This window comes from Zootoca vivipara, chromosome 7 (genome assembly GCF_963506605.1).
Source record: "Zootoca vivipara chromosome 7, rZooViv1.1, whole genome shotgun sequence".
Lineage (NCBI taxonomy): Eukaryota > Metazoa > Chordata > Lepidosauria > Squamata > Lacertidae > Zootoca > Zootoca vivipara.
In genome coordinates, this window is record NC_083282.1 from 95707067 (window position 1) to 95731843 (window position 24777).

The 24777-nt window shown below is 54.1% G+C and overlaps 1 protein-coding gene across 1 annotated transcript in view; it reads right to left on the minus strand.

Moving 5' to 3' along the window:
- The window catches only part of CDH22 (cadherin 22), a 58357-nt gene extending 35639 nt beyond the window's left edge, over positions 1-22718 (minus strand). Inside the window, exons 1-3 of the mRNA XM_035121988.2 lie at positions 22571-22718; positions 15718-16012; positions 1687-1806 (exon numbers count right to left, since the gene is read on the minus strand). Of these exons, the coding sequence (XP_034977879.2) occupies positions 1687-1806; positions 15718-16012; positions 22571-22717 (562 nt within the window). The 5' untranslated portion in view covers position 22718. The remainder of the gene's footprint in view (positions 1-1686; positions 1807-15717; positions 16013-22570) is intronic.
- Positions 22719-24777: the final 2059 nt, after the last annotated feature.

Sequence of the window (24777 nt, forward strand, 5' to 3'; positions counted from 1 at the left end):
CTGGCCGTTTCTAGGTTTCAAGGTTTCTAGGTTTCAATACCACTGTATTCTGCTCTGGTCAGACCTCACCTGGAGTACTGTGTCCAGTTCCAGGCACCACAGTTCAAGAAGGATACTGACAAGCTGGAACGTGTCCAGAGGAGGGCAACCAAAATGGTCAAAGGCCTGGAAACGATGCCTTATGAGGAACGGCTTAGGGAGCTGGGTATGTTTAGCCTGGAGAAGAGAAGGTTAAGGGGTGGTATGATAGCCATGTTCAAATATATGAAAGGATGTCATATAGAGGAGGGAGAAAGGTTGTTTTCTGCTGCTCCAGAGAAGCGGACACGGAGCAACGGATTCAAACTACAAGAAAGAAAATTCCACCTAAACATTAGGAAGAACTTCCTGACAGTAAGAGCTGTTTGGCAGTGGAATTTGCTGCCAAGGAGTGTGGTGGAGTCTCCTTCTTTGGAGGTCTTTAAGCAGAGGCTTGACAGCCATCTGTCAGGAATGCTTTGATGGTGTTTCCTGCTTGGCAGGGGGTTGGACTGGATGGCCCTTGTGGTCTCTTCCAACTCTATGATTCTATGATTCAAGGATGCTGGGATCCTGAGCTCAGGCCCTGTTGGCTGCTCCTCACCCCAGGTGGCCTCACAGCCACTGCCATGGGGTCCAGCGGCCCCTTTTCCGAGTCTCCCCCTACCCCCAGGCCCAGGGAAGCGAGTGAGTGAGTGCGCGAGGCCCCCTCCGCATTCCCCCCTCCGTCCAAACGGGCCGTCACGGGATCATCTGCTGGGGATTTATCGCAGGTCCCTTTTACAGCGGGCCTTTATTAGAAGTTATTAAAGGATGGAGCGGGTTCCACCGCTCGCCCATCAAATATTAATAGAGCATTTATAAAGCGATCCTTAATTTAAAGTGTTGCCTTTAATCAAAGGCCCAGCGCTAACAAAGCCACTGCTGGAGAGCCTGGCAGGGGGGAGCCTTTGTGCCCCTTCAGAGTGCCAGGGCCCCCCCCCCTGCACCCAGGAAGGGTCAGCGCCCCTCCTCCAAGGGGGGCCCAGCCGGCCCAGCCTGACATTTCCGGACTCCCCGCTGGGTGCAGATGCCCACGGCTGCTCTCCTAATGCCAGCCACTCCCTCTCTCCCAGGGAGATTGCCTGGCACTCACACAGGTGGGCACAGAGGAGGAGGGGGGCGGGAAACCCTCACGCAGCAACTCTCTCCATCTGTGGTTTCCAGCAACTGGGATTCAGAAGCATAAGGTGGGCCATTGACAATCCTCTTGTCCATGAATTGGTCCCCTCCTCTCTTAAAGCCATCCAGATTTGGGGTGGGGGGGCATCATTGCCTCCTGTGGCGGGCAGTTCCACCGTTTAACTATGAGAGGGAGAGCTGCAGCAGCAGAACCCCAAAGATGCCCCTGCCAGGCTGGCGTTCTTGGGTGATCTTCCTTGCAGCTTGCCCCCCACCCCAATGAAGCAGGACAGACCCAGAGGTTAACTTGCCCCCATCACAAGCCCAGCATCCAATTTGCAAGGCTACCTGGCTGCCCCCAATTTTCAGAGGGACAGCTTCTGCTTCAGGAGAGCCAGGGGGTGGTAGTTGGTGGTCAAAGCCCAACCCCCTGTACACAGCCAGCTCCCCCTCCTACCCCTCTCGCTGCCCCCCCGAGTGCCCCGAGCACCTCCACCTGGCACTCACCCGTCCTGCTGTCGACCGTGAAGTGTTGCTCGCCCTCGAGAACGCTGTAGACCACCCGGGCGCTGCTTCCGTAGGTGGGGTCGTCGGCATCGGATGCCATCACCTGCATCACCGATGTCCCTGGGGGGGAGGACAGAAAGAGCCCCACGTGAGCAGCAGCCCTGACCCCCAACTTCCGCAGCCCCTACCCCACCAAGACAGGCACACAGCCTCCCTCTGTCCTGGGCGGGACAATTTCCTGCAGGCTCAGATCTGTGCAAGGCCACCTGGGGGGTGGAAGGGCAGGGCCCATAGGGTGGGGGTTCTCTCCCCAGCCCAGCCCAGCCCAGCCTGCTCTCCTCCACCCCCAGGCAGAGCCCAGGGTCCTCATGCACAACACGTAGAGGGGTGGGGCAGAGGGAGTGCAAATTGGATAAAAGTCCATCAAACGGCTGCAATTAAGTTATTGATTTTCAACGCTGCCTCATTAAACCGGGGGCTTCACTCTGAGTGTCCCTGCAATGGGTCTAATTTGACATCATGTTCAATTTGACCAAAGTGGGACCCCTGGACGTGAGGAGCAGGAGGGGGGGTGTTGGGGAGGGGGCTGGAAGGCTGCTGATGGCCCAGAGACTGACAAGGCAAAATTGGGGGGGGGAGAGAAGGCAAAGAGGCCTCCCCAGCTGGCATTGCCCATCCAGGTAAGGAAGGAGGGCAGGTGGGCAGGGCCCCTGCCAGGTAGGGATCGCTCAGGTGGGCCCAGCCTCTCAGGGAAGGATCTGCCCCCCCCATCTCACCTGTCAGTCAGAAAGCCTCTTGAGGCGGCCAGCAGAGTTTTAAAATGGCAAGATCATAACCGTTTAAAACAGAATAAAAACACCATGCAGGAAAACAGACACAGATGGCACCGGCCATAAAACCAGGTGCCATTAAATGCCAAAGGGCCCCTGCCAACTGTTGCCTAAATGCACTGCTGGGGGTGGGATTTAAGGCTGGCAAACTGGAGGGAGCTCCAGAGGCCCCACACCTCTGTGCGAGCACCGGCTTTGGAAGGCAGTGCGGCATAATGGTCAGAGCGTCGCGTCACTCCTTCGTAGGGTAACGGCAGCACAGTGACTTGGGAGACCAAGGTTCAAATCCCCAAACGGTTGTGAAGATCTCCCTGGGCGGCCTCTCAGCCTAACCTACCTCACAGGGCTGTTGTGAAGATGAAATGCGGGTGGGGGGGGAGACCATGTACGTCAGCTTGAGCTCCGTGGAGGAAAAGGCAGTAGGGAAATGTGATAAATAAATAAATGAGGAGGAGGAGGAGGAGGAGGAGGAGGAGGAGGAGGAGGAGGAGGAGGAGGCGGTCTGATCGGGCAGTGGGGGGGACTTGCCCTTCTCTCCCCCTGCCATGCCAAGCCCACCCCCAGTCCTGCCTCCGTTCCATTGGGTCAGTCCTTGACGGTGGGGGCTGGAAGCCACAGAGGTCTCCCCCCCCCGCTAGATTCCCACCCCCACAGCCACCTCTAGGCTGCCTGTCACACCACTCAGAAATCGCCACAATGGACTCCACTTGCAAACCAGGTCAAGGAGGCAGAAAGCAAGGAGCAAAAGATTCGAGGAAACACAGAATATCTCAACTGCCCCCCCCCCAGGGCACTTGGGGAGGGGCAATTCCACAACCGGGTACACAGAAAAGGGACCGCCTTCCCTTCCCACCCAAGAAGCCCCTTTGGTCAGTGGGAGACGTCCCACGGCCTTCAAGGTGGCATCTCAATCTAGGGCGGGGGGGGGGAGGAGGAGGTGTCCTTTGGCCACTTGCAGTTCCGCCGTTCACCACACGGGGCACCGGCTGCCCCAGTGAACCCCTTTGCAAAAGAGGAGAAAGGGCTGTGGGCGCCAGTCACAAAATGGCTGCCATGGGGGCGTGGCTTAACCCAGAATGGCCGCAAAGAGACAGGGACCCAAAATTGTGTGGGAATACCGGTATTGCCACCCCCCATCAAAGGGCAGAAAGGCACCTCTGCCCTTGGTCTCATGCACCACCTGATTTTTTGGGACATTGGGGCCCCCAGGTCCCTCCCAAAAATATTTTGGGGCTAGAGAGCTCGGTCCCCATGAGTTGGTGGCCCTGGCCTGGACCCACCTTGGTACTCTTTTTAAAATATAATAAAAAAAACCCAACAACAACAACAACAAAACAACAACAACGATGATAATTTATTAAGGAAAGGAAATAAATGAAATATAAAGCATAAAGAAATTGTGCTACAGTATTGAACTTGTTCTAAAACATTACAAGAAATACATTTTTCCATTAACCTGTTAGTCTGGTTTATAATAGATTACAGTATCTTGATCGTAGTGACTCTCGACCACATTTTCTCAGTCCATTCCAATATCATAGGAGATATGCTTTCCCTCCCATTTTTAGCTATTATAATCTTAGAAGCAGTTTTCAGGTTGAACGCTATTTCTTGATCATTTTCCAGTACGACATCTTTTAGATAACCAAGCAGAAATCCTTGAGGTTCCAAGTCAGACTATATATGATATCCTATCATATCAGAGATCATTAGCCTGAACAGATTTTCAGAATATTTCTATTTGAGTACCATTCCAGAAGATATGTATGTAATCTGCTTTATTTAATCCACGTCGCCAGCATTTATCCGACCCTAATTTATATATGAAATTCAATTTGTAAGGCGCTAAATACCATTGATAGAGGGGTTGGAAAGAGTTTGCTGGTCCTTTTGGTGCCAGGGAAAGAAGACTTCCCAATTCGCCCAGGCCTGGGCATTGCAGGCTGGTTTCCAGGGGCAAAACGGGGGTTCTCTCAGCCAGCCCCCCCCCAACCCACCTTCCTGCTTGCAAACAGTCCGGGGGGGCTGTGCCCATCTTTGCGTCCAGCTTCTCTGGCCTCCCTCCCTACTGGTCACAGGGGGCACCTGTCCGTGGTTTTTTTTGGGGGGGGGGTGTTGTGCTCTGTTGATGGTTCCCCTCCTTCCGCTTGGAAGTGAGTCTCGGCTGCTTGACTTTCCGTCTGCATTACACCTCCCGATCTCGCAGCCCGCTGCTCTCTCCTTCCTCCCCAAAATCCCAGCCTCTGCCTTTGCTGGGGGGGGGGGCTCTCGCAAGACTCACAAGCAAACAAACCCTCAGCATTGGCAATGAGCTGCAGAAGCCCACCTCCCCCCAAGCGAGAGAGATAATTAGGCACGTAAAGTGGATAAAGAGAGGGTCTCCCCCCCCCCCAACCTCCTCTCCAGCGCACACCAGGAGGGCCCCCAAAGCAATAAAACTTAACAAGTCAGAGCAAATTGGTCTCCCTCTCTCTCTCTCCTTGCTGAAAGGGGGCATCCGCTGGCGGGGGGGGAGCAGCACGGAAGGGTCCGTCTGGGGCCTCTGGGCTGAACCCAAGAGGGCACCCCCAACCCAGGCAAGGCTCCCCCAACCCCCCCATGCGGCCAAGTGAGCAAGAATCATAGAACTGCAGTTGGAAGGGAACCCGGCGGTCATCTAGTCCAGGAAGGACAGCTGTAGCATCCCTGACAGACGTCTCTCGGACCTCTGCTTGGAAACCTCCGAGGAAGGAGAGTCCACACCCATCCAAGGGTTATAAGCGTCAGAAGTGTCATAAATGAAATGCAGGTCCATAGATGCACAAACCTAGACAGCATCTTAAAAAGCAGAGACATCACCTTGCCGACAAAGGTCCGTATAGTTAAAGCTATGGTTTTCCCAGTAGTGATGTATGGAAGTGAGAGCTGGACCATAAAGAAGGCTGATCGCCGAAGAATTGATGCTTTTGAATTATGGTGCTGGAGGAGACTCTTGAGAGTCCCATGGACTGCAAGAAGATCAAACCTATCCATTCTGAAGGAAATCAGCCCTGAGTGCTCCCTGGAAGGACAGATCCTGAAGCTGAGGCTCCAATACTTTGGCCACCCCGTGAGAAGAGAAGACTCCCTGGAAAAGACCCTGATGTTGGGAAAGATTGAGGGCACTAGGAGAAGGGGACGTCAGAGGACGAGATGGTTGGACAGTGTTCTCGAAGCTACGAACATGAGTTTGACCAAACTGCAGGAGGCAGTGCAAGACAGGAGTGCCTGGCGTGCTCTGGTCCATGGGGTCACGAAGAGTCGGACACGACTAAACAACAACAGATGCACAAGGCAAACACACAGACGCAAGTGCTGGAGGCCAGAAGAGGGACCACCTCTCCCCTCCCAGAGTCCTGTGGAGGCTCAGCCAGATGCGGCTGGCTCTGGAGAGGAACCCCTGGCTGCAGTGCCAGCCTCGGCTTGAACCTGACAGGACCACCATGCCTACCATCTGTCATGTGACGAATGGAGCTCACCTCTCTGGCTGCTGCTTCTTCTTCTTCTTCTTCTTCTTCTTCTTCTTCGTCTTCTTCTTCTTCTTCTTCTTCTTCTTCTTCTTCTTCTCCTCCTCCTCCTCCTCCTCCTCCTCCTCCTCCTCCTCCTCCTCCTCCTCCTCCTCCTTCTCACTCATAGCGAGTAAGATTGTCTTCCATAAACACGGTTTTAACAATGGGTCCGTAAGTGACTGTGGATGCCAATTCTGGATCCACACGTCCTTCCACAGTGGGGACATTGGTTTCCAGGCAGGAGTTGATCACGGTGTGGATTTGCCAAGCGTGCCTTCCTCTTAGTGTGTTTCTCCCTTGCGTCCTGAGTTCGAGTGTCTTCAAAGCCCATGACACCTTTGGTAAAGCCTGTTCTCCAGTTGGAGCGCTCGAGGGCCAGTGTCTCCCAGTTGTTGGTGTTTATACTACATTTTTTCAGATTTGCCTTGAGGGAGCCTTTGAACTTCTCTGGCACCTCTGCATCCTCAAGCAGGTGTCCGGCGGAGCTCTTCCAAGTGGTGAATGGGCATTGGTCATCAGACCAGGAGAGTGTTACTCGGACACCTTCAGAAGCCGGCTGATAAAATCATGGCTAGAGCAGGTGTGGGGGGTGTCTCCTCCCTTCCTCAGAAGGCGGTGGGCTCTCCTTCCTGGGAGGTTCTTCAGCAGAGGTTGGGTGCTCATCTGCCAGGGATGCTCACCGAGATTCCGGCCTGGCAGGGGGCTGGACTAGATGGCCCTTAAGGGTCCCTCTACTATTCTGTGATTCTCTGAGGACTTCCTGAGCCGCTCTGTAGGCAAACCGGAGGACCAAAATGCCATGCCTATTCATTGGGCAGGATCTGTCCTCTCCCCCCAAGTGCAAAGGGAAGCTAAGAGATGTCCCAGTGGGGCCAGGATCCAGAAGCCCTTCCCTTCTTGCTTGAAGCCCAACCTCTGAATTTGTGGACCAGTGCCAGTTCCCCCTCTTGCTTCGCACTACAACAGCCTGAGCTGCAAGGAGGGATGGCGGCTAACAGATTGAGGTTGAATCCTGACAAGACAGAAGTACTGTTTTCGGGGGACAGGGGGCAGGCTGGTGTGGAGGACTCCTTGGTCCTGAATGGGGTAACTGTGCCCCTGAAGGACCAGGTGCGCAGCCTGGGAGTCATTTTAGACTCACAGCTGTCCATGGAGGCACAGGTCAACTCCGTGTCCAGGGCAGCTGTCTATCAGCTCCATCTGATACGCAGGCTGAGACCCTACCTGCCTGCAGACTGTCTAGCAAGAGTGGTGCATGCTCTAGTTATCTCCCGCTTGGACTACTGCAATGCGCTCTACGTGGGGCTACCTTTGAAGGTGACCCAGAAACTACAACTAATCCAGAATGCGGCAGCTAGACTGGTGACTGGGAGCGGCCGCCGAGACCACATAACACCGGTCTTGAAAGATCTACATTGGCTCCCAGTACGTTTCCGAGCACAATTCAAAGTATTGGTGCTGACCTTTAAAGCCCTAAACGGCCTTGGTCCAGTATACCTGAAGGAGCGTCTCCACCTCCATCGTTCTGCCCGGACACTGAGGTCCAGCACCGAGCGCCTTCTGGCGGTTCCCTCACTGCGAGAAGCCAAGTTACAGGGAACCAGGCAGAGGGCCTTCTTGGTAGTGGCGCCTGTCCTGTGGAACGCCCTCCCATCAGATGTCAAAGAGAAAAACAGCTACCAGATTTTTATTTTATTTATTTTTATTTTTTTTATTTTTTTATTTTTAAAAAAGCATGTTTATTAATCAATTTAAAACATGACATAGAACAAAGGCATAAATGGCAACAGTGTAACACAAAAACATCCAATCTTATAAATCATGACCATTGTCTATATCTATGCAAATCTATGCGAATAAAAAGCTACCAGATTTTTAGAATACATCTGAAGGCAGCCCTGTTTAGGGAGGCTTTTAATGTTTAATTGTTTTATTTCATTTTTCTGTTGTAAGCCGCCCAGAGTGGCTGGGGAAACCCAGCCAGATGGGCGTGGTATAAATAAATTATTATTATTATTATTATTATTATTATTATTATTATTATTATTATCATTATCATTATTAAGAGCCCCTGCCTCCTGCCAGGACCCTGCCAGCCACCAGCCCTGCCAGCTGGGCAACACACAGCAGTGCCGGGGGGGGGGGCAACTGTTGCTGCTTCCCCTCACGACGGCTTTTTTATCCCCAGCTTTGCCTGGCTCTGTGCTGCCTGTGGTCTGACTCACGTCCCCCAGAGACGGTTTAGCTGGTGCTTGCGAAGGATTTGGTTGACTCGAAGCTTTTTCTCCTCTGTTTGCCGTTCACTAATAGAGAGTTTCTCTCTTGCTTTTATCTAAATCAATCAGGGGGATTTGCAGGAACAAGACAAGGCCCAAGGCAGGCACCCCACCCCCAAAAAACAAAGCCTAGCCAGCATCTCATGGCATGGGGGGAACAGCAACAGGGCTTGGAGACAAAATGCCTCCCACCCCACTACTCTGGTGCCCCACCTCCCTCCAGGCACCCCTTTCCATCAAGGTGCAACTGGGATGGGATGGCAGCAGCCTGGTTTGCCCTGACCGATGGTCTTCTCCAGGCAGGGGGTGACCCTGTTGCTTCCACTCAACCTCTCGGCAGCTCAATGCAGAGGATCACGGGATCCTCCTGAAGGGCCTGTGAGACTTAGAGGAGTCACTATGGGGCCAATGTCAGAGGGCAGCACTGGGCAGCTCTCTCCTGGCCCCCTGGCAGGCTGCTGCAAAGCCACCATCTTGTCCCCTCTGCCATTAAAAATCGAGATGAAGCCATGAGGAGGAGTCACAAGTTGATCTGGGCTGAGGAGAAAGCAGAGTGCCCACGAGAACCTGCCTAGCCAGGAAAACAGTGGGACTCAGCGTCTCCCAATCCCTCCTTCCCCTCTGAAGTCAGGCAAGGAAGGCGGGATCTCGGGAGCAGGGACTTCCTTGCGGTGGCCTCTGCAGCTGAAGAGCGGGATTAAAAGGCTTTGAAAAAGAGCGTGCAAGCACCGCGTTAGTAAGACTCTCTTTCCAGCACCAGGTGAAAACCTCTGAGGGAAAGACTTTTCTGCTCAGCTTTTACGAATGTGCTGCTGTAGATCTGGCATTTTTATGGCATTTTGCGTGCCGCTCTGCGAGGCATGACAGGAGAGCAACCAATAAGCATTTAAATATATCATCAGATAAAACAAGACCCTTCTTGAGATGCAGGAGACAGAACCTTGTAAGAATATAAGAGGAATTCTGCTGGTTCGGACCAAGGTCCCACCTAGTCCAGCCTAGTTCTCACGGTCTGTGAAAAGCCCGCAAGCAGGATCTGAGCCCAAGAGCAACTCTCCCCTCCTGCGGTTTCCAGCAACTGGGATTCAGAAGCATCGCTGCCTCCAACCGTGGAGGCAGGATGGAGCCATCCTGGCTAGGAAACATCAATAGCCCTCTCCTCCTCCATCCGTTTGTCAAATCCTCTTTTAAATCTGTCCAGGTTGGATGCTATCCCTGCCTCCGGTGGGAGGGAGTTCCATTGTTTAGCCACGTAGAAGAATCCAAAGTACGGCACAGGTATGGTGCCACCCTTTCTGTTTTGAGTCCCATCCCCTAATAGTGCCCCCTCCCACAATGGCCTGGGAGTCAGACTCTCTCTCCACGTCCTGCTTCTAGCCGCTTACTGCTCCATGCAATGGCCTGTCCTGTGAAAGTCCTTTGCGAGGAACTCTGGCACACGCTTCCGCCAGATCTTTCCAATCCATCTGCTTGCTGCTCAGAGAATGGTCAATGAGGCAGGACTGGCTCTTCCCCTGGGCAGCGAGTCTCGCTCCTTTAGGTGCTGGGAAAAGGCCTCCCCCATTTGCCTGTGGCAGACTTGGGCTCCCTTCTCCTGGCTGGCTTGCAGAGACCCCAGGAGCCCTTTTGGAGAAACAGCGTAGGGGTGGCTCTCTTCGCACCTTGGGCTGGGAGGCCACTTTCGGTGGCAAGAGCCCACAGGTGGGTGCCATCTGGACCCTGCAAGTCAATTGTGAATTTGCCTCCAGTTTGTTTGCTTGTCTGTTTGGATTTTATTCTTTTTGGCCCAAAGGCCCCTCAAAGCAGCTTATAGCAAGACGAAAATGCAGAATGCAAACAAGGCAACAAGACACACGCATAAAGACTTTCATCAAATAACACAGTTTGGAAATGCACAAGATTAAGGCAGCTGCAGGTTAACAGGGAACAACCGTCTCCATCTCCATACAGGGCTTATTGGGAAAGAAAAGCTCCCAGCAGAGGCTTACAAGACACTCCGGTTGTGGCTGAATTGGCCAGGGAGGACCCAGGCTCCCTCCTTGGAAGCATCTCTAGTTAGAGGCACAAGCAGGTTAAAGGACACAGACAAGACTTTGTCGGGAGCCCTGGAGGGAACAACAGTCTGGCCAGGCAGATCATGCTCCTCATTAGGGAAGGCGCAGCAAAGTCCGGGAGCCTCCACTGAAAAGGCTCTGTGCCTCCCAGGAGACAACCTCATCACAGGTAGCAGAGCCACCCCCATCTCCGGAGAGCTTTAGGGGTCCGGCATGTGGCATTCAAAACCAGTGGATGCTGCTGAGAACTGGGGTTCTGTGGACCAGCTACCATCTCCACCAAGCAAACAAACAATCCTGTTGGTGGTGTTTCCTGCTTGGCAGGGGGACTGGATGGCCCTTGTGGTCTCTTCCAACTCTATGATTCTATGAAGTTTCCAGGGGCAGCCCCAGGCTCAACATATTACAACGTCCAGATGAGAATCTCGCCTTTGTCCTTCCACAAACAAGGCCGTCGCCTCCACCCAATGCCTCCTACAGTGAGGAGCATCGGAGGCAAATAATTCCTTTGGCTTCTCCCCCATTCTGCCCCTCCCGACACTCCTCCAGCAGGACCTTTCACAGGAGGGGCAAGGGCTGCACCTGTGTTCGAATCCTGCTTGCGGGTTTCCCATCCGGCTGGGCACTGCGGGGACAAGAGGCTGGGCTAGATGGGCCCTGGGCCTGATCCATCAGGCTCCTCTTAGCACAAGGACCTTCTGAATGCAGAGCAGATGTTCTGCCACTTCAACGGCAGGAGATGGCAGGACCAGGGAAGTGGGGGGAAAGGGGCACGAAACCTCCAAGAAGGAGAGAGAGAGAGAGAGAGAGAGAGAGAGAGAGAGAGAGAGAGAGAGAGAGAGAGAGAGAGAGAGAGAGGGCCAAGCAGGAACACACATGCCCAGCTAGATAACATGCTCTGATTATCTCCCGCTTGGACTAGTACTGCAATGTGCTCTACATGGGGCTACTTTTGAAGGTGACCCTGAAACTACAACTAATCCAGAATGCGGCAGCTAGACTGGTGACTGGGAGCAGCCGCCGAGACCACATAACACCGGTCTTGAAAGATCTCCATTGGCTCCTAGTTCTTTTCCGAGCACAATTCAAAGTGTTGGTGCCCAGTATACCTGAAGGAGTATCTCCACCCTGGACACCAGAGTCCACTTCTGATAGCCTTCTGGCAGTTCCCTCCCTGCGAGATGTGAGGTTACAGGGAACCAGGCAGAGGGCCTTCTCAGTAGCGGCCCTCACCCTGTGGAACCCCCTCCCTTCAGATGTCAAGGAAATAAACAACTACCGTGTTTCCCCCCTTTTAAGACACCGTCTTATAACTTTTTTCCCCTCAAAAAAACACACGGTGTCTTATTTTCAGGGGATGTCTTTATAGTTCAGGGCGCTGCTGGGCGCTCGGCTGGGCCAGGAAGAGGCCAAGCCGCTGGCTCAGCGCTCCGCCCGGCACTGCTGGGCGCTCTGAGCACTTGGCACTGTGGAGCACTCTGCTCTGCAGCAGCCGGTTCCGGGCGGCGGGGCGGCAGGCCTCCTCGGCTGGGCCAGGAAGAGGCCAGGCCGCTGGCTTGGGTGCTCTGTGCACTCGCCACTACAACAGCAGCCGCTTCCAGGCCCCGCTGGCTGGCTGGGGCGCTCAACGGTCTCGCTTTTAAAATCCAGTCATTTAAATAGGATCTCAGTCTAATTCTGCAACATCTTACTGCCAGTAGTGGCCATAAGGAGGGTGTTAGTTTTCATACACGGCATGGAGGTATGTCTTATTTTTGGGGTATGTCTTATATTTCTCAAATGCTTAAAAATGCTGCCATGGCTTACTTTATGACTACGTCTTAAAAAGGGGGAAACACGGTATCTGACTTTTAGAAGGCATCTGATGTTTTATTATGTTTTTAATATTCTGTTGGGAGCCGCCCAGAGTAGCTGGGGAAACCCAGCCAGATGGGCAGGGTATAAATAATAAAGTATTATTATTATTATTATTATTATTATTATTATTATTATTACTACAACAATAGCAGAAGGTTCTGGGACTCATGACAGCACCTCCCCTCCCCCCCCCAGGCATTGGCCAAGCAAGAAAATTGGCTCTAGGAAAGGAGGGAGGGAGGTGGGCAGCCCCCCCCCCACTCCCTGCAGGAGATTAACCAATTCCCTTTGCAATGTAATCAGGACAAGTCTTGACCCCCAGCCGCCCAATCGCCTCTCTAAGCTGGTGGATGAAGTTCGCTGCTGCCCAAGAAGCACAGAGGGGGACAGGGGACGGCAACTCAGCAGGGAGGGCAGAGGGAAGCTGAAGCCCAGATCGAAAGACGCTGCTAAGGACCCACCACCCCCAGCTCAGGACCCACAGCGTGAGCTCACAATCCCACCCAAGAGGTTTCAGCCAAGGCCCCCCACCTCGCCCCGGCTGCCCAGGCCTCCTTCCTTCGCAGCCCAACCCCTCCTGGTAGGAAGGAAGGGGGGGACGTGGCAGTGGCAGCCCCTCCTGAAATCCTGGCCCCCTGAGAATGGGAACATTTATACCCTGCTTTTTCCTCCAAGGAGCTCAAAGTAGCGCATACAGTGGTACCTCGGTTTGCGACCGCAATCCGTTCCGCGGAGGCTGTCACTCCCCGAAGCGGTCGCTCCCCGAAGGCACGCTTCTGCGCATGCGTGAAGTGCCAATAGAGCACTTCTGTGCGCACACACGCTGCACAGATTGCGTCTGCGCATCCGACACCACGGAACCCAGATGTAAACACTTCCGGGTCCACGGCAGTCATTCACCGAAGCGGTCGCAAACAGAGGTAGGTGTAAACCGAGGTTTGACTGTATCGCTATCTCCCCCCCCCCCCGGCATTTTGTACCCACAACATCCCTGTGAGGTAGGTTAGGCCGAGAGAAGGCAATGACAGGCCCCAAAGGCTACCCAGGGTTGAGTCGGGATTCGAACCTGGGTCTCCCCCAGGCTCTAGTCTGATACTCAAACCACTGAGCCACACTGTCTTAGGCAGGAGCGGCAGGACTAGGGACATGTGGAAGGTGGGAAGTGGCAGTTTGAAGGCCGTTCTCGGTGCACTCAGGACACCTGGAGCCCGACCCAAAATGTTGTAGGAGGGGGGAGGGGAAAGAACAAGACATGGGACCCAGGTGCGAAGGAGGCGCCCTGGAGACGGGTGCCAGTCACCCTGCTCTCTGCCCCCCCCCACATGCCAGTTGCCTGCTCAGAGATCCCAGAAGGTGCCTCTGGTTTTTGCCTCCGCAGCGAAGGAGGAGGAGGAGGAGGAAGGTCTGAGTGCTTCTGACAAGGGCCTGGGGCTCCTCCGCCACGGAGCGTGTCTCGCGTCCGCACGCAAGCCTCCCAGGACGCCCATTGCTCTGCCAAGGCACGTAGCTGCCGCTCCAAACCCTTCGCTCTGCTTTTAACTTCTGAGCCTTTTAATTTGCAGGAATCGCCTCCTTTCATGTAGGGAAAGAGCGTCTCTTCCTGCCTGTGATCTGCAATTTGGCACAGGCGCCGCCGCCTTTGATATGCCTTGTTTCCATCAGCTCCTGATCAGGCACCCCATAATTGTGAGCGATTTTCAAATAATCAGAGCCTCCGCTAATATCTCCCCCCCCCCAAGGACCAAGCAGCTCTTTCCCTCCCCAAAACACGGCCTGCCTTCTCTCTCTCTCTCTCTCTCCTCCACCCAGGGAGAGCAAAGGAGCCTCACAGCCCCGTCTCCAGAAATAAGTGCCGGGGCTCAACCCTGCCCCGCCCCAGCTTCCCTCTGCAGCTCAGCTCCTTAAGCCAAGGAGGGTGGGGAAGACAGGCTGTGTGGACTCAGAGGGGCAAGGCAGGCAGTCTGCACATGCTCAAGGACCACGTCTTCCTTTATAGATTCTGGGGGTGATCTCTGCTGAGCCCCAGCGCCATTTCACACACACCCCAAGCCCCAGGGATGCTGCAAAATGCTTTGCCACATTTCGATGCTCCGCTGCGACAGAGGTGCTCCCACTTTCCGCCTCCCCCCCCCCATTACAAATTTATTTAGTTATTCACTTCAACCATTCCGGTGCCACTTAATCCCTGGGGCCTCTAAGTGGTGGGCGGGAGACTTGATACAATGGAACCGAAGAAGAGTTAAAACAATAACATCTGGATTCTGTATAAAAGCAGATTGGAGTAAAAGAAAAACGGATTCTGGAAGTGTTGGAAGTTCAGCCGGGAGAGAGGGGCCTGTCTGACCTCCGTTGGAAGGGGAAATGTTTATTATGTATTTACAAACGTATTGTAAACAGGTGAATACATTGGCTAGGATTTTAAGTACACTTGTAACTTTAGAAATAGTATAATAAATTTGAGGTAGAAAAATAATTTGGAGTAGAAATGATATACAGTTGAAAAAGGAAATTAAGGAACCAAGGGGAGGGGAGTCATGAGATTTGGAGAATCCCATTTTATGGATTTGATATTGCTTTTGTGTATAAATTTGTGTTGTCGTTGTTTGTTTTTTATTTTCGTTATCTTTGTTGAAAGATACGGGCTGTGTCATGGCGGACCCGATCTGTGCCTCTGAGCCACAAAGAGTGACTCCTCTCTTTGGGATAAAAGGGGCTTGAGGGTCCATGAGGGGCCTTGCACCCCACTTCCGGAGGGGCTTTAACCTGACCAGGTAGCAAAGAGCCCAGGTAGCCAGCCGTGAGTAAGGCTGCTTCCCATTGGGACCCTGGGGGGGGCTGAAAGGGTTAAAGAGCCCCACCCACCCCAACACAGCGATTTGACCTTTAAAGCACCTTGCAACGCAAGGGGTGTCCATGCAACAAATCTCATGTCTCGTCAGGCCCCAAAAGGTTTTGCTCAAATGGCCAACCAGGCAGGGCACCAGGTTGGCAAGAGAGGAACTTCCCACTAAATGTTAGGAAAAACTGCTGGACGTTAGGGATGCTTTTCAGTTGCAGGTTCCTGCATTGCAGGGGGTTGGACTAGATGACCCTTGGGGGTCCCTTCTGACTCCAGAGTTCAAAGATTCTGACAAATCCTCAGCCCCCACCCCAATAGAAAGGTGTATTTTCCAGACAGTGGAAAGGACGTCCCCTGCATGGCCTGGAGCCAGGAGCTGCAGATGGAGCGGGGGGGGGGGGTAAGGGGGAGACTGGGGGGGGGATGAAGGAAGCAGGGCAAAAAGGCCCCAGAGGGGGGAGCATGGAGGAGGCAAATAAACACCCCCAGGGCCTTTCACAAGCAGAGGGTGCTCAGGAGGCCCCAAGGGTGCCGGACCCTTGGCGGAGGGCAGGCATTTGTAAAGCGCTGAGCCCCTGGCCTGCTCCGCAGGGACACTGGGGTGGGGGCAGTTGGGTGGGGGTGGGGGTGGCGTGCACAGGGACTCACCGATGGGGGAGAGCTCGGCCACACTCCCGATGTAGGGCCCCCCCAGGAAGCGGGGCTCGCTGTCGTTGATGTCCTGTACCTTGATGACGAACTCCGACTCGGGCTCCAGCAGCCGGTCCGTCTGGCGGTCCCTGGCCTGGGCGCGCAGCGTGTAGAAGGTCTTCTGCTCGCGGTCCAGGCGCTCGGTGGCATGAATGTCGCCCGTCAGCTCATCAATCAGGAAGATGGTGCCGGCCCCCTCCCCGGAGATGGTGTACTTGATGGAGCCGTCGCCCTCGTCCGAGTCCGAGTGGATCTGCGGGGAACCCAAGACGGGGAGGTTGGTGCTGGGAGGGACAAGCAGGGAGGGGCTCTCGGGGCTCCGGAGGGGAGGAGAGCAGGTGCCCCCAGGGTCAGACCTCACCGGCAGCATCTCCAGGCAGGGCTGGAAGAAGCCCCCTGCCAGAAACCCTGGAGAGTTATTGCTGCCAGCCAGTGTCGGACAGCCTCTCCTGTCCCTATTCAAACCAGCCCCTTACTTAGAACCATGAGGACTAGCAACTTCCTTTATTTTTAGGGCAAATAGCATAGCTCAGCCGCAAAGCCCCTTTTCTAGGACCATGTTCCACCCAGGAGGGCTGGGAGAGGCCCTGGCTGAGTCCCTGGTTGCCATTGCTGCCAGTCAGTGCAGCCAATACTGAGATACATGGACTCAGTGGCCTGCCTTGGTATATAGCAATTTCCCAGTGGCAGCAGCTCCCGATGGCTAGGCCATTGGCTCCAGACATATGTGGGGCTGGCATCTAGGGGGCAGCAAGGGGAAACAGCTAAATGTGACCCATTTAACTCCATCTCCACCTTCACCAAATGCGGAATTGCTGGAGTAACTCTGCCTCTCTTCTTTTGACTGAGAGCCAGCATAGTGCAGCACTGAAGAGTGTCGGACCAGAGCCTGGGAAAGGCCAGGGTTCGAATCCCTGCTCAGCCATGAAGTTCACCCCACCTCTCGGCCTCTCCCACCTCACAGGGATGTTGTGCGACCAAAGGGCAGGGAGTCAGGTATGCCACCTTGGGCAACTTGGAGGTTGGAGGGTGGGGCAGGAATGACACCAATAAGCAGCTGGGAGCTTCCTGGCCAGCCCTGGGGAGGCGGCACTGGGGACCAGGATCTGATTCTGCTGGAAGGCCCTGGGTAGTGGCCAGGATCCTGCCAACCAGGAAAGAGGACCCCCCACCGGCTTGCCCAGAGCCACTGCTGGAAACCCCACCACCTCAAACCCATCTTTTTGGAGGGAGGGGGCTTGGAAAGTAACTAGCAGGTACCTTTAACCATATGTGGTGGAACTGTAATGTAATTTTAAAATTCTGGGAAATGATATATAATGAAATGATTTATTTTTTTACAAAAAATAACCTTTGTTTAAAAAAGAAGAAGCTTTTTTACTAGGAATTATAGGTACTGAGATTCCAAAAGATCAGAAGAAACTGTTCATGTATGCTACAACGACCGCTCAGAAGTTGCTAGCCCAGAGATGGGAGGAGGAGACAGCCCCAACCAGAGAAGAAGGGCAAATCAAGTGGATGGACGATGCCAAAATGGCAAAATGAACTGGGAACCAAGAAGACAAGATAATTTAAAAAGAATGGGAAATGTTTATAATGTATATACAAATTCCTTGCAAACAGGTCAAAACATTAGCAGGATTCTAAATACACTTGTAATGCAATAGAAACTACAGATAATTTAGGAAGATGAAAAATTTGGAAAAGTATTGATATGCAGATGAAAACAGAATTAAGAGGATCCATGGATGGGATGGGGAGAAGTCAGGAGATTGAAAGTAATCTTGATACGTGGATGTGTATGATATTTCGATGTAATTCTTTCTTTCTTGTTCTCTTTCTTTCTTTCTTTCTTTCTTTCTTTTCTTTTCTTTTCTTTCTTTCAAGCTGGAACGTGTCCAGAGGAGGGCAACCAAAATGGTCAAAGGCCTGGAAACGATGCCTTATGAGGAACGGCTTAGGGAGCTGGGTATGTTTAGCCTGGAGAAGAGAAGGTTAAGGGGTGATATGATAGCCATGTTCAAATATATGAAAGGGTGTCATATGGAGGAGGGAGAAAGGTTGTTTTCTGCTGCCCCAGAGAAGCGGACACGGAGCAATGGATTCAAGCTACAAGAAAGAAGATTCCACCTAAACATTAGGAAGAACTTCCTAACAGTAAGAGCTGTTCGACAGTGGAATTTGCTGCCAAGGAGTGTGGTGGAGTCTCCTTCTTTGGATGTCTTTAAGCGGAGGCTTGACAGGCATATGTCAAGAATGCTTTGGTGGTGTTTCCTGCTTGGCAGGGGGTTGGACTGGATGGCCCTTGTGGTCTCTTCCAACTCTACGATTCTATGATTCTTTTCTTTCTTTCTTTTTGAAAATCAAATTTAAAATATTACTTACAAAAGGAAAGTAACTAGCAGGAGCCTCCCCCCCTCCACCTCAAACTCAAACACAGGTTTGGGGTTCAGATTGCTGGATTATCGGGGGTCCCCTCTGCCTCCAGCCCTTTTTCCCGGCTGCTTTATAGGGCTCCTAATGAGCTCAGAGGCTGAACGAGCTTGTCTGACTTTGCTCCCTGCCAGAATTTCTTCTGGCCCTCGGCTTTAGCGGTGTGACAGCCGGGACCCCACGCCCTGGGCTGGGTTTCCATAAAGGCCACCTCAGAGGTTTTCCGCAAAGGCTGAGGGGTCCCAGGGAAAGTGGGGAGGGGGCCTTTTTCTTGGCGAGGGGCCGCTGAAGAATCAGGAGTGAAAAGGAATCTGGAGCAGATCCATGCGCATTGTGGGGAAAGCGGAGATGCTCAGGTGCCCCCTCCCTTCCAACACGGTCACTGTGGCCTAGAAAGGGGGCCCAGCAGCCAGCAGGAGGTCCCCCACACACACTCCCAGAGGGCCACCTTACTCAGGGGGCAGCAGTGAGGGGGCTCTGCCTGCCAGAGGAACAGAGATGCCACGCTTGGGGACTTGCTCCTGTCCAGTTTTGCCTGCACTGGCCGGCAGCAGCTCTGCTAAGAAGAGAGCATGAGAAGAGCCTTCTGGATCAGGCCAATGGGCCATCTAGCCCAGCATCCTGTTCTCACAGTGGCTGAGCTGTTTTGGAAACCTGCAAGCAGGATCCGAGCCCCAGAGCAACTCTCCCCTCCTGTGGTTTCCAGCGGCTGGGATTCAGAAGCAGGGCTGCCTCGACTACGAAGGCAGGGCAGAGCCACCCTGGCCAGAAGCCACCCAGAGTCCTCTCCTCCCCCCTGAATTCCCCTGATCTTCTTCTAAAGCCTTCCAAGTCGGTGGCCATTCCTGCCCTCCGGTGGGAGCAAGTGCCACAGTTTTAACTATGCTCTGTTCTTTTATCCCTCCCGAATCTTCCAACACTCTCCAGCGTCTCCCCCCCTCCATACCTGCTACCTAAGATCAAACAAGCAGACAAACAGGGATGAAACACTTGTCCCTTTTTTTTGTACCTGCCTTTCAGCAAACAGCCCCAGGGCAGGGTTTTAAAAATATGACATTTTTCTGAAGCGCCATGCACAATTAAATTCTTTAAATAAAAACCGCAAAAAGCAACTAATTCTCCAAAGAGGGAAAGAGCAGCACAGGAGAGCCAGGCAAGAGACGGCTTGGGATCAAAACGGAAACCTTCTGCATGCCAAACACATGACCTACCTTCTCCCTGAGCCACAGTGCTCAGCACCAGCCTGGCCCTGTTCAGCCACAAGGCAGCCAGAGTTTCAGAACAATGTTAAGTGCCCAATTTCAAGAGGGCACCAAGCCCCTTTCCATTTTCCAGTTGAGATCAGTGGATGAGGACACCCACACTCGGGGGGGGGGCAGCTCAGCTTGCGGCCCTTTGGGGAAGCTGGAGCCAGGCTGGGGGGGGGAGGCGGGGGGAGGTCTTGGCTCCCGCTGTCACCGGCTCACAGCTCTTCCTACCCATCCTGCGGAAGGGATCTCTGCCACCCGGGAGCGAAAGGGTCCCCAGCATCTCCCCTCGGCTCCAGAGTGCCTGGAATCTGGGCCAGATGTCCGGAGATAATTTTATGGGTGGCATTAAACTGAGTTATGAGGTTTTTACAATCCAGCCACTTATGAGAAATCTATTAACGGTAACTGGACGGGCAGAGCCCAGCACGGCGGCGCACGGCAGAGGCGTTAATTGGGACCATCCATAACGGGCCGGGCCCCCGGAAAGGCCTCGCCAGATGCCTTCATTTACTCCCCAACATTTTTTGCTGAGAATCAGCAAAGTTGCCAGAGAAGGGAGACGTCCATTAATCGGCTAATGAAATATGAAAATGTTTATGGGCCACTCAATCTTCCAAACTGCAGTTCCATAATCCACCTCCAGACACAGACGCAGCTTCCGCAGCCAGGAGGGATGGCAGCTCTGCCACGGTTTACGAGGCCCTCGTTAGATTTGTCTTGTTAGGGACAGTTTATTATGTTTCTATTTACCTCGCTGGGGAGGGGAAACAAGCCTCGGGGCCAAACTCTTTGGAGAGGATCCCCAGAAACACCCACACCCACGGCAGGCGGCAACCTGCGCCCGGTTGCCTAGCAAAGATGGCAGCCGAGGAGCACGGGGGGGGGGAACAGGCGCCCCCAGGCCATGAACTGCACTGCCCACCCCCTGCCTCAAATCAGGCAGGCAGGGAGATCAGCCACCGGGGGGGGGACGACACACGACCTCCCTGCGTTCCCACCTCCATGAGCTTTCCACTGCCTGCTTTCATCTCTGCAGAGAGAGCAGCTCTCTGCCGCCACTTCCCCAAGCCTGCAGAAAGGGGTCGCTTGGAGCTCCCAGCAGTGTCCCCCCCCCCTTGTGACAGGAGGGGGGGCTCTTCAAGTCAGTTTGCAGAGGAAATAAATGCCCGAGCATTGACTCTACAAGGTCAACTCTGGGCCAACTGTGCAATGGACTTACAAACACAGGTGAGAGCCACAGGTGCCCCCCCAGACTGCGCTCCCCAGGAGGAATCTCTCTTCTGGGCAGAAGCTGGGGGTCAGCTGCTGTGTCAGCCCTGAAGCCTCTTCCTCCTCCTCCTCCTCCTCCTCCTCCTCCTCCTCCTCCTCCTCCTCCTCCCTAGTTGGAGCCTTTTCACACATTGGGGAGGGGGGCTAACAAGGATGTCAACAGACACCCACAGAGGGGATTTTTTAAAAGAATCACTCCAAAGTAAAGCAGATGGTCCACCTGAAGAATGGGGGGGAGTGGAGAGAAGTGTGTCCATTTCTGGGGGGGGTGAGCAGAGGGGACCCTACTTCCACCCCCCTCCTTTGGTTCCCAGGTCCACCTGTGGGCAGCCGGAAAAGTCCAGCTCAGCATCAGGGGGGGGGCACTGAATGGAAGGGCAGAGAAATCCCAAAGACAGCCCTGGGAAAGGGGCTTGAAGAGGGTTTTGGAAAACAGACAAAAGCCTTTCATCTCCTCCGTCTGCTAAAAAGGGAAATTGTTTCCTTGCCCTAAAGGGCCAGAAATCTGGGATTTTACAAGGCCATTAATTACCTCCTACTAATTAAATCAAAATTAAATGTGAGCAGAGGTACATTTTCCTTATTAAAACGATTAAACAGAAAGCACACGCACACACAAATAAAAAACGACTCTGGGACGGTGGAAGAAAGGAAATCAAATAAGAACTCGCCCTTAATGAAGGCGCTTCTGGTGTTTGCTCCAACTCATAAAGCCCAAGTTCATCAATTTCCTTTAAATATTAGCAACTTAATTAAATCTGTTTTTCCCCTTTAATCCCCTCCTCTATCTAAAATAGATCTGTCCACAGGCACAAGTTTGTAACTCATGCTGACCCCATAATTCTATTTTTTATTATTTAAAAAAAAAACCACGAAAATCCACATCAAACTGACAGGAGTCTCAGGGGAAATTACACTTCAGAAAAAGGATTAGCTCAAGTACCCAGATTTTATGAAAATGTTATTGGTCCTGACTGGCACGTCTGGGCGAGGGGCGGGCGGGTGAGCGGGCAGGAGTCACAGGGAGAGGCAGGGCAGAGAAGCAGGAGGCGGCGCTGGCAGAGACGCCGTGCCAAGGGGCAGGGGGCAAGGGCAGCGCCCAGCAGTGATGCCCACAGGGCCAGGAGGCACCAGGACTCAGGCGCTCCCTCCGAGGGAGAAGCCACTTCTCTGTGCAGCCAGCCTGCCATTTACTTGACGCTGGCAGCCGCTGTGGCAAGCAGCATGCAAAGGGGCTGTAAAATGGGTTAGTTTTAGGTACCCAGAGTTCATTTTGGAAAGGAGGCTGTTGCTAGGCTACCTCTGGAATTCGCCAAGGCCTGATGCTTCGAGTCGCTCCCCAGGGGAGCCGTGAATTAACTGGAACGGCATCGCAAGGCGGCGTCAGCAGCGTGGAGGGGGGGCAGGAGAGAGCGTCCTGCCGGAGGAGGCAATGCGAGGAGGCACCCATCCAAACTTAATGCTCAGGCATGTCCCAGCCAACTTTCCAGGTCAGCTCAGAGGACCCACTGCAGGAAGATCTGGGCCTCGGGGTGGAGAGGCAGCCTGAGAACTGTCTCATGCTACCCATGTGCTTAACAGTGGATCCATTTCTTGGGGTGGGGGGTGGCAGCGGGCTCTCCTTCCTTGGAGACTTTTAAGCAGCGGCCGGAGAGCCACCTGTCGGGAATCTTCTAGTTGAGATTCCTGCCTTGCAGGGGGTTGGACTAGAGGACCCTTGGGGTCCCTTCCCACTCTCCCATTGATGATTCTAAGTAGCCACATGTTCCCAGTCCTGGGGAAGGCGAGGAGCCCCTCCCTCTTTCCCAAAGAGGCGGCCCCTCCCTGCCCCCCACCCCCCGCGACCCAGCTGCCTTTACCTTCCCCACGTACAGTGGTTCCGTGCCGGTGTATTCTTCCACCACGAAGAACTGGTTCCAGACCCAGCCTCTCTTCACGCGCCCACTGCCTGGCAGCCCCCCGTCCCCAGACTCTTCCGGGCTGGAGCCCCCAGGCTCCATGTGCATGGACACGACCCCCGCAGGGCAGCAGCCCAGGCCCCACAGAAGCAGAAGCTGCAGCAGCAACAGCAGCGGTCGGATCCAGCGTGAGTCTTGGGAAGCCATCACCGCAGAGCCCTGGCAGCTAAGAGGGAGGAGGAGGTAGGCATCCTCTGCAGAGGGAGGGGCAGCCACACGCTGTGGGTCAGCCGTCCGTGGGGGGCAGCAGTCTCGGCATCCTCAGGAAGACAGCGGGCGAGGATCACATGCCTGCCCCAGTCCCAGCAGCCGCCCTCCCTCCTGCCAGGATCAGCTGTCCAGGACCAGGAGAGTCAGGCATCAGGACAGGCAGGATGGGGCCTGCCCCATGCTGGGCACAGCACCCACACGAAGGTGGCAGGGGGAGGAGGCTCTCCTGGTGCGGAAGGGACCCTCGGAGGCACACAGGCACCTCTTGCTGGCTCCGCTTGCCCTAGGTGCAAGAGGCTAGTGCAAGGACCAGCTCCCTGCTTCTTCAGCACCCAGCAGCTCAGTTTCCCAAAAGGTCCTTGAGCACCCAACTGACTGGGATCACCCAACGTGGTCAGGTGGTGGCTGGTGCACGGCGGATCAGGACAAAGGATCTGGCAGGTCCCGTTTTCACCCAGGCGTCGCGGCTCCAGGTCCTGCCATTGGGGCCCATCCCAAGCAGCAGTTGCTGGCGATGTCCTCCGTCCTCTGCCGGGTCAAAGAGGCTGGCAGGAGAGGTTGGCGTCCATCCCCAGGGACCTGGGAGAGAGAAAGTGGGTGGGTGAGTGAAGGAGAGAGAAACTCGTGGGGGCGACTCTGCTCTTCCCCCTCCCCTCCAGGACAGCTCCCCACAGGTGAGGAGAGGGGTTGATGGATGTGGGTGCTGCTTGCAAGCAGGATTGGGCCCCTGCCTGCCTCAGTTCCCCCCCCCCACACACACACCTCTTCCAGGTATGGGAGCCATCTGTCCTGTAATGACTCCCGAGACCCTCTGAAGGTACAACCCCCTCCTCACATTGCCAGGAGGATGAATAAGTGAAACCGTGACCTGCAGTCCCAGAAGTGGGGGCCCTGCAGGGACCCGTCAGGCTGAAGGTGTCCATTGCATGCCCAACCAAAGCCAAGTCCACAAACGTCCGTCCATCTCTCCGGCTGTCAGTTGTGGTCTGATGGCCACAGAAGTCCCTCGGGAGACTCTCTGGGGGAACGGACAAAGGAGACTCTCGCCATCACCTCCCCCCTCCACTGCCATGCCAGAATCGAGGGCCATTGTGCCATTTGAACAGGAGGCCTGCAAGACCCACAGCAGCCAGAGGGCAACCCACAGGTTGGCCGTGGGGCAGGACAACGTCAGGAATCTGCACAAAGCTCTGGGAGGAATCCTGCCTGCCTGCCTGCCTGCCTGCCCCTTATCCTTTGCATCCCTGAAAGGAAGCAGGCCACAGCCTCACTTCGTAAAAATCCACTCAGGGAATTCTCCTCTCTCCAGATACTACTACTACCCCTGAGGCAGCCAAGCACTCCCTGCAGCCCCACACATGGGCAACTCTCTGGCGCCACCAGCGCCACACCCCACAGCACATGAAATATTCTCTCCAAACGGGTTTGGGCAGCCTTCATCGAGACTTGTCAGTTGCGAGAGGCCACTGGGAATCCAGAGGGAGAGAGAAACACACAGTGACACACACAAACACTCACCAATTTATTTACTGGTATTTTATTTCATAAAATTTATAATCAGCTGATTGTTTTAAAACAGGCATGTCCAACAGGTAGATCGTGATCTACCGGTAGATCACTGGACGTCTGCGGTAGATCACTGGTAGATCATTGGCTCCCTCCAAAGCAGCTGAACAACTGTGGCTCCCCTAAAAAAAGCTCAACATTTTACCTCCTCCCTGAAAAAAACTCAACAACTTTGAGGCGAACCCCCTCAAAATGGGCCTTCCTTCTTCCTAAAAAAGCTCTACAACTTTGACCTGAACCCCCCAAAAAGGGGGTAGACTTATGAAACCTCACGGACTGCCTCTCCCCATATGAATAGACCTGGATCCTGCGGTCATCCTCTGAGGACCTTC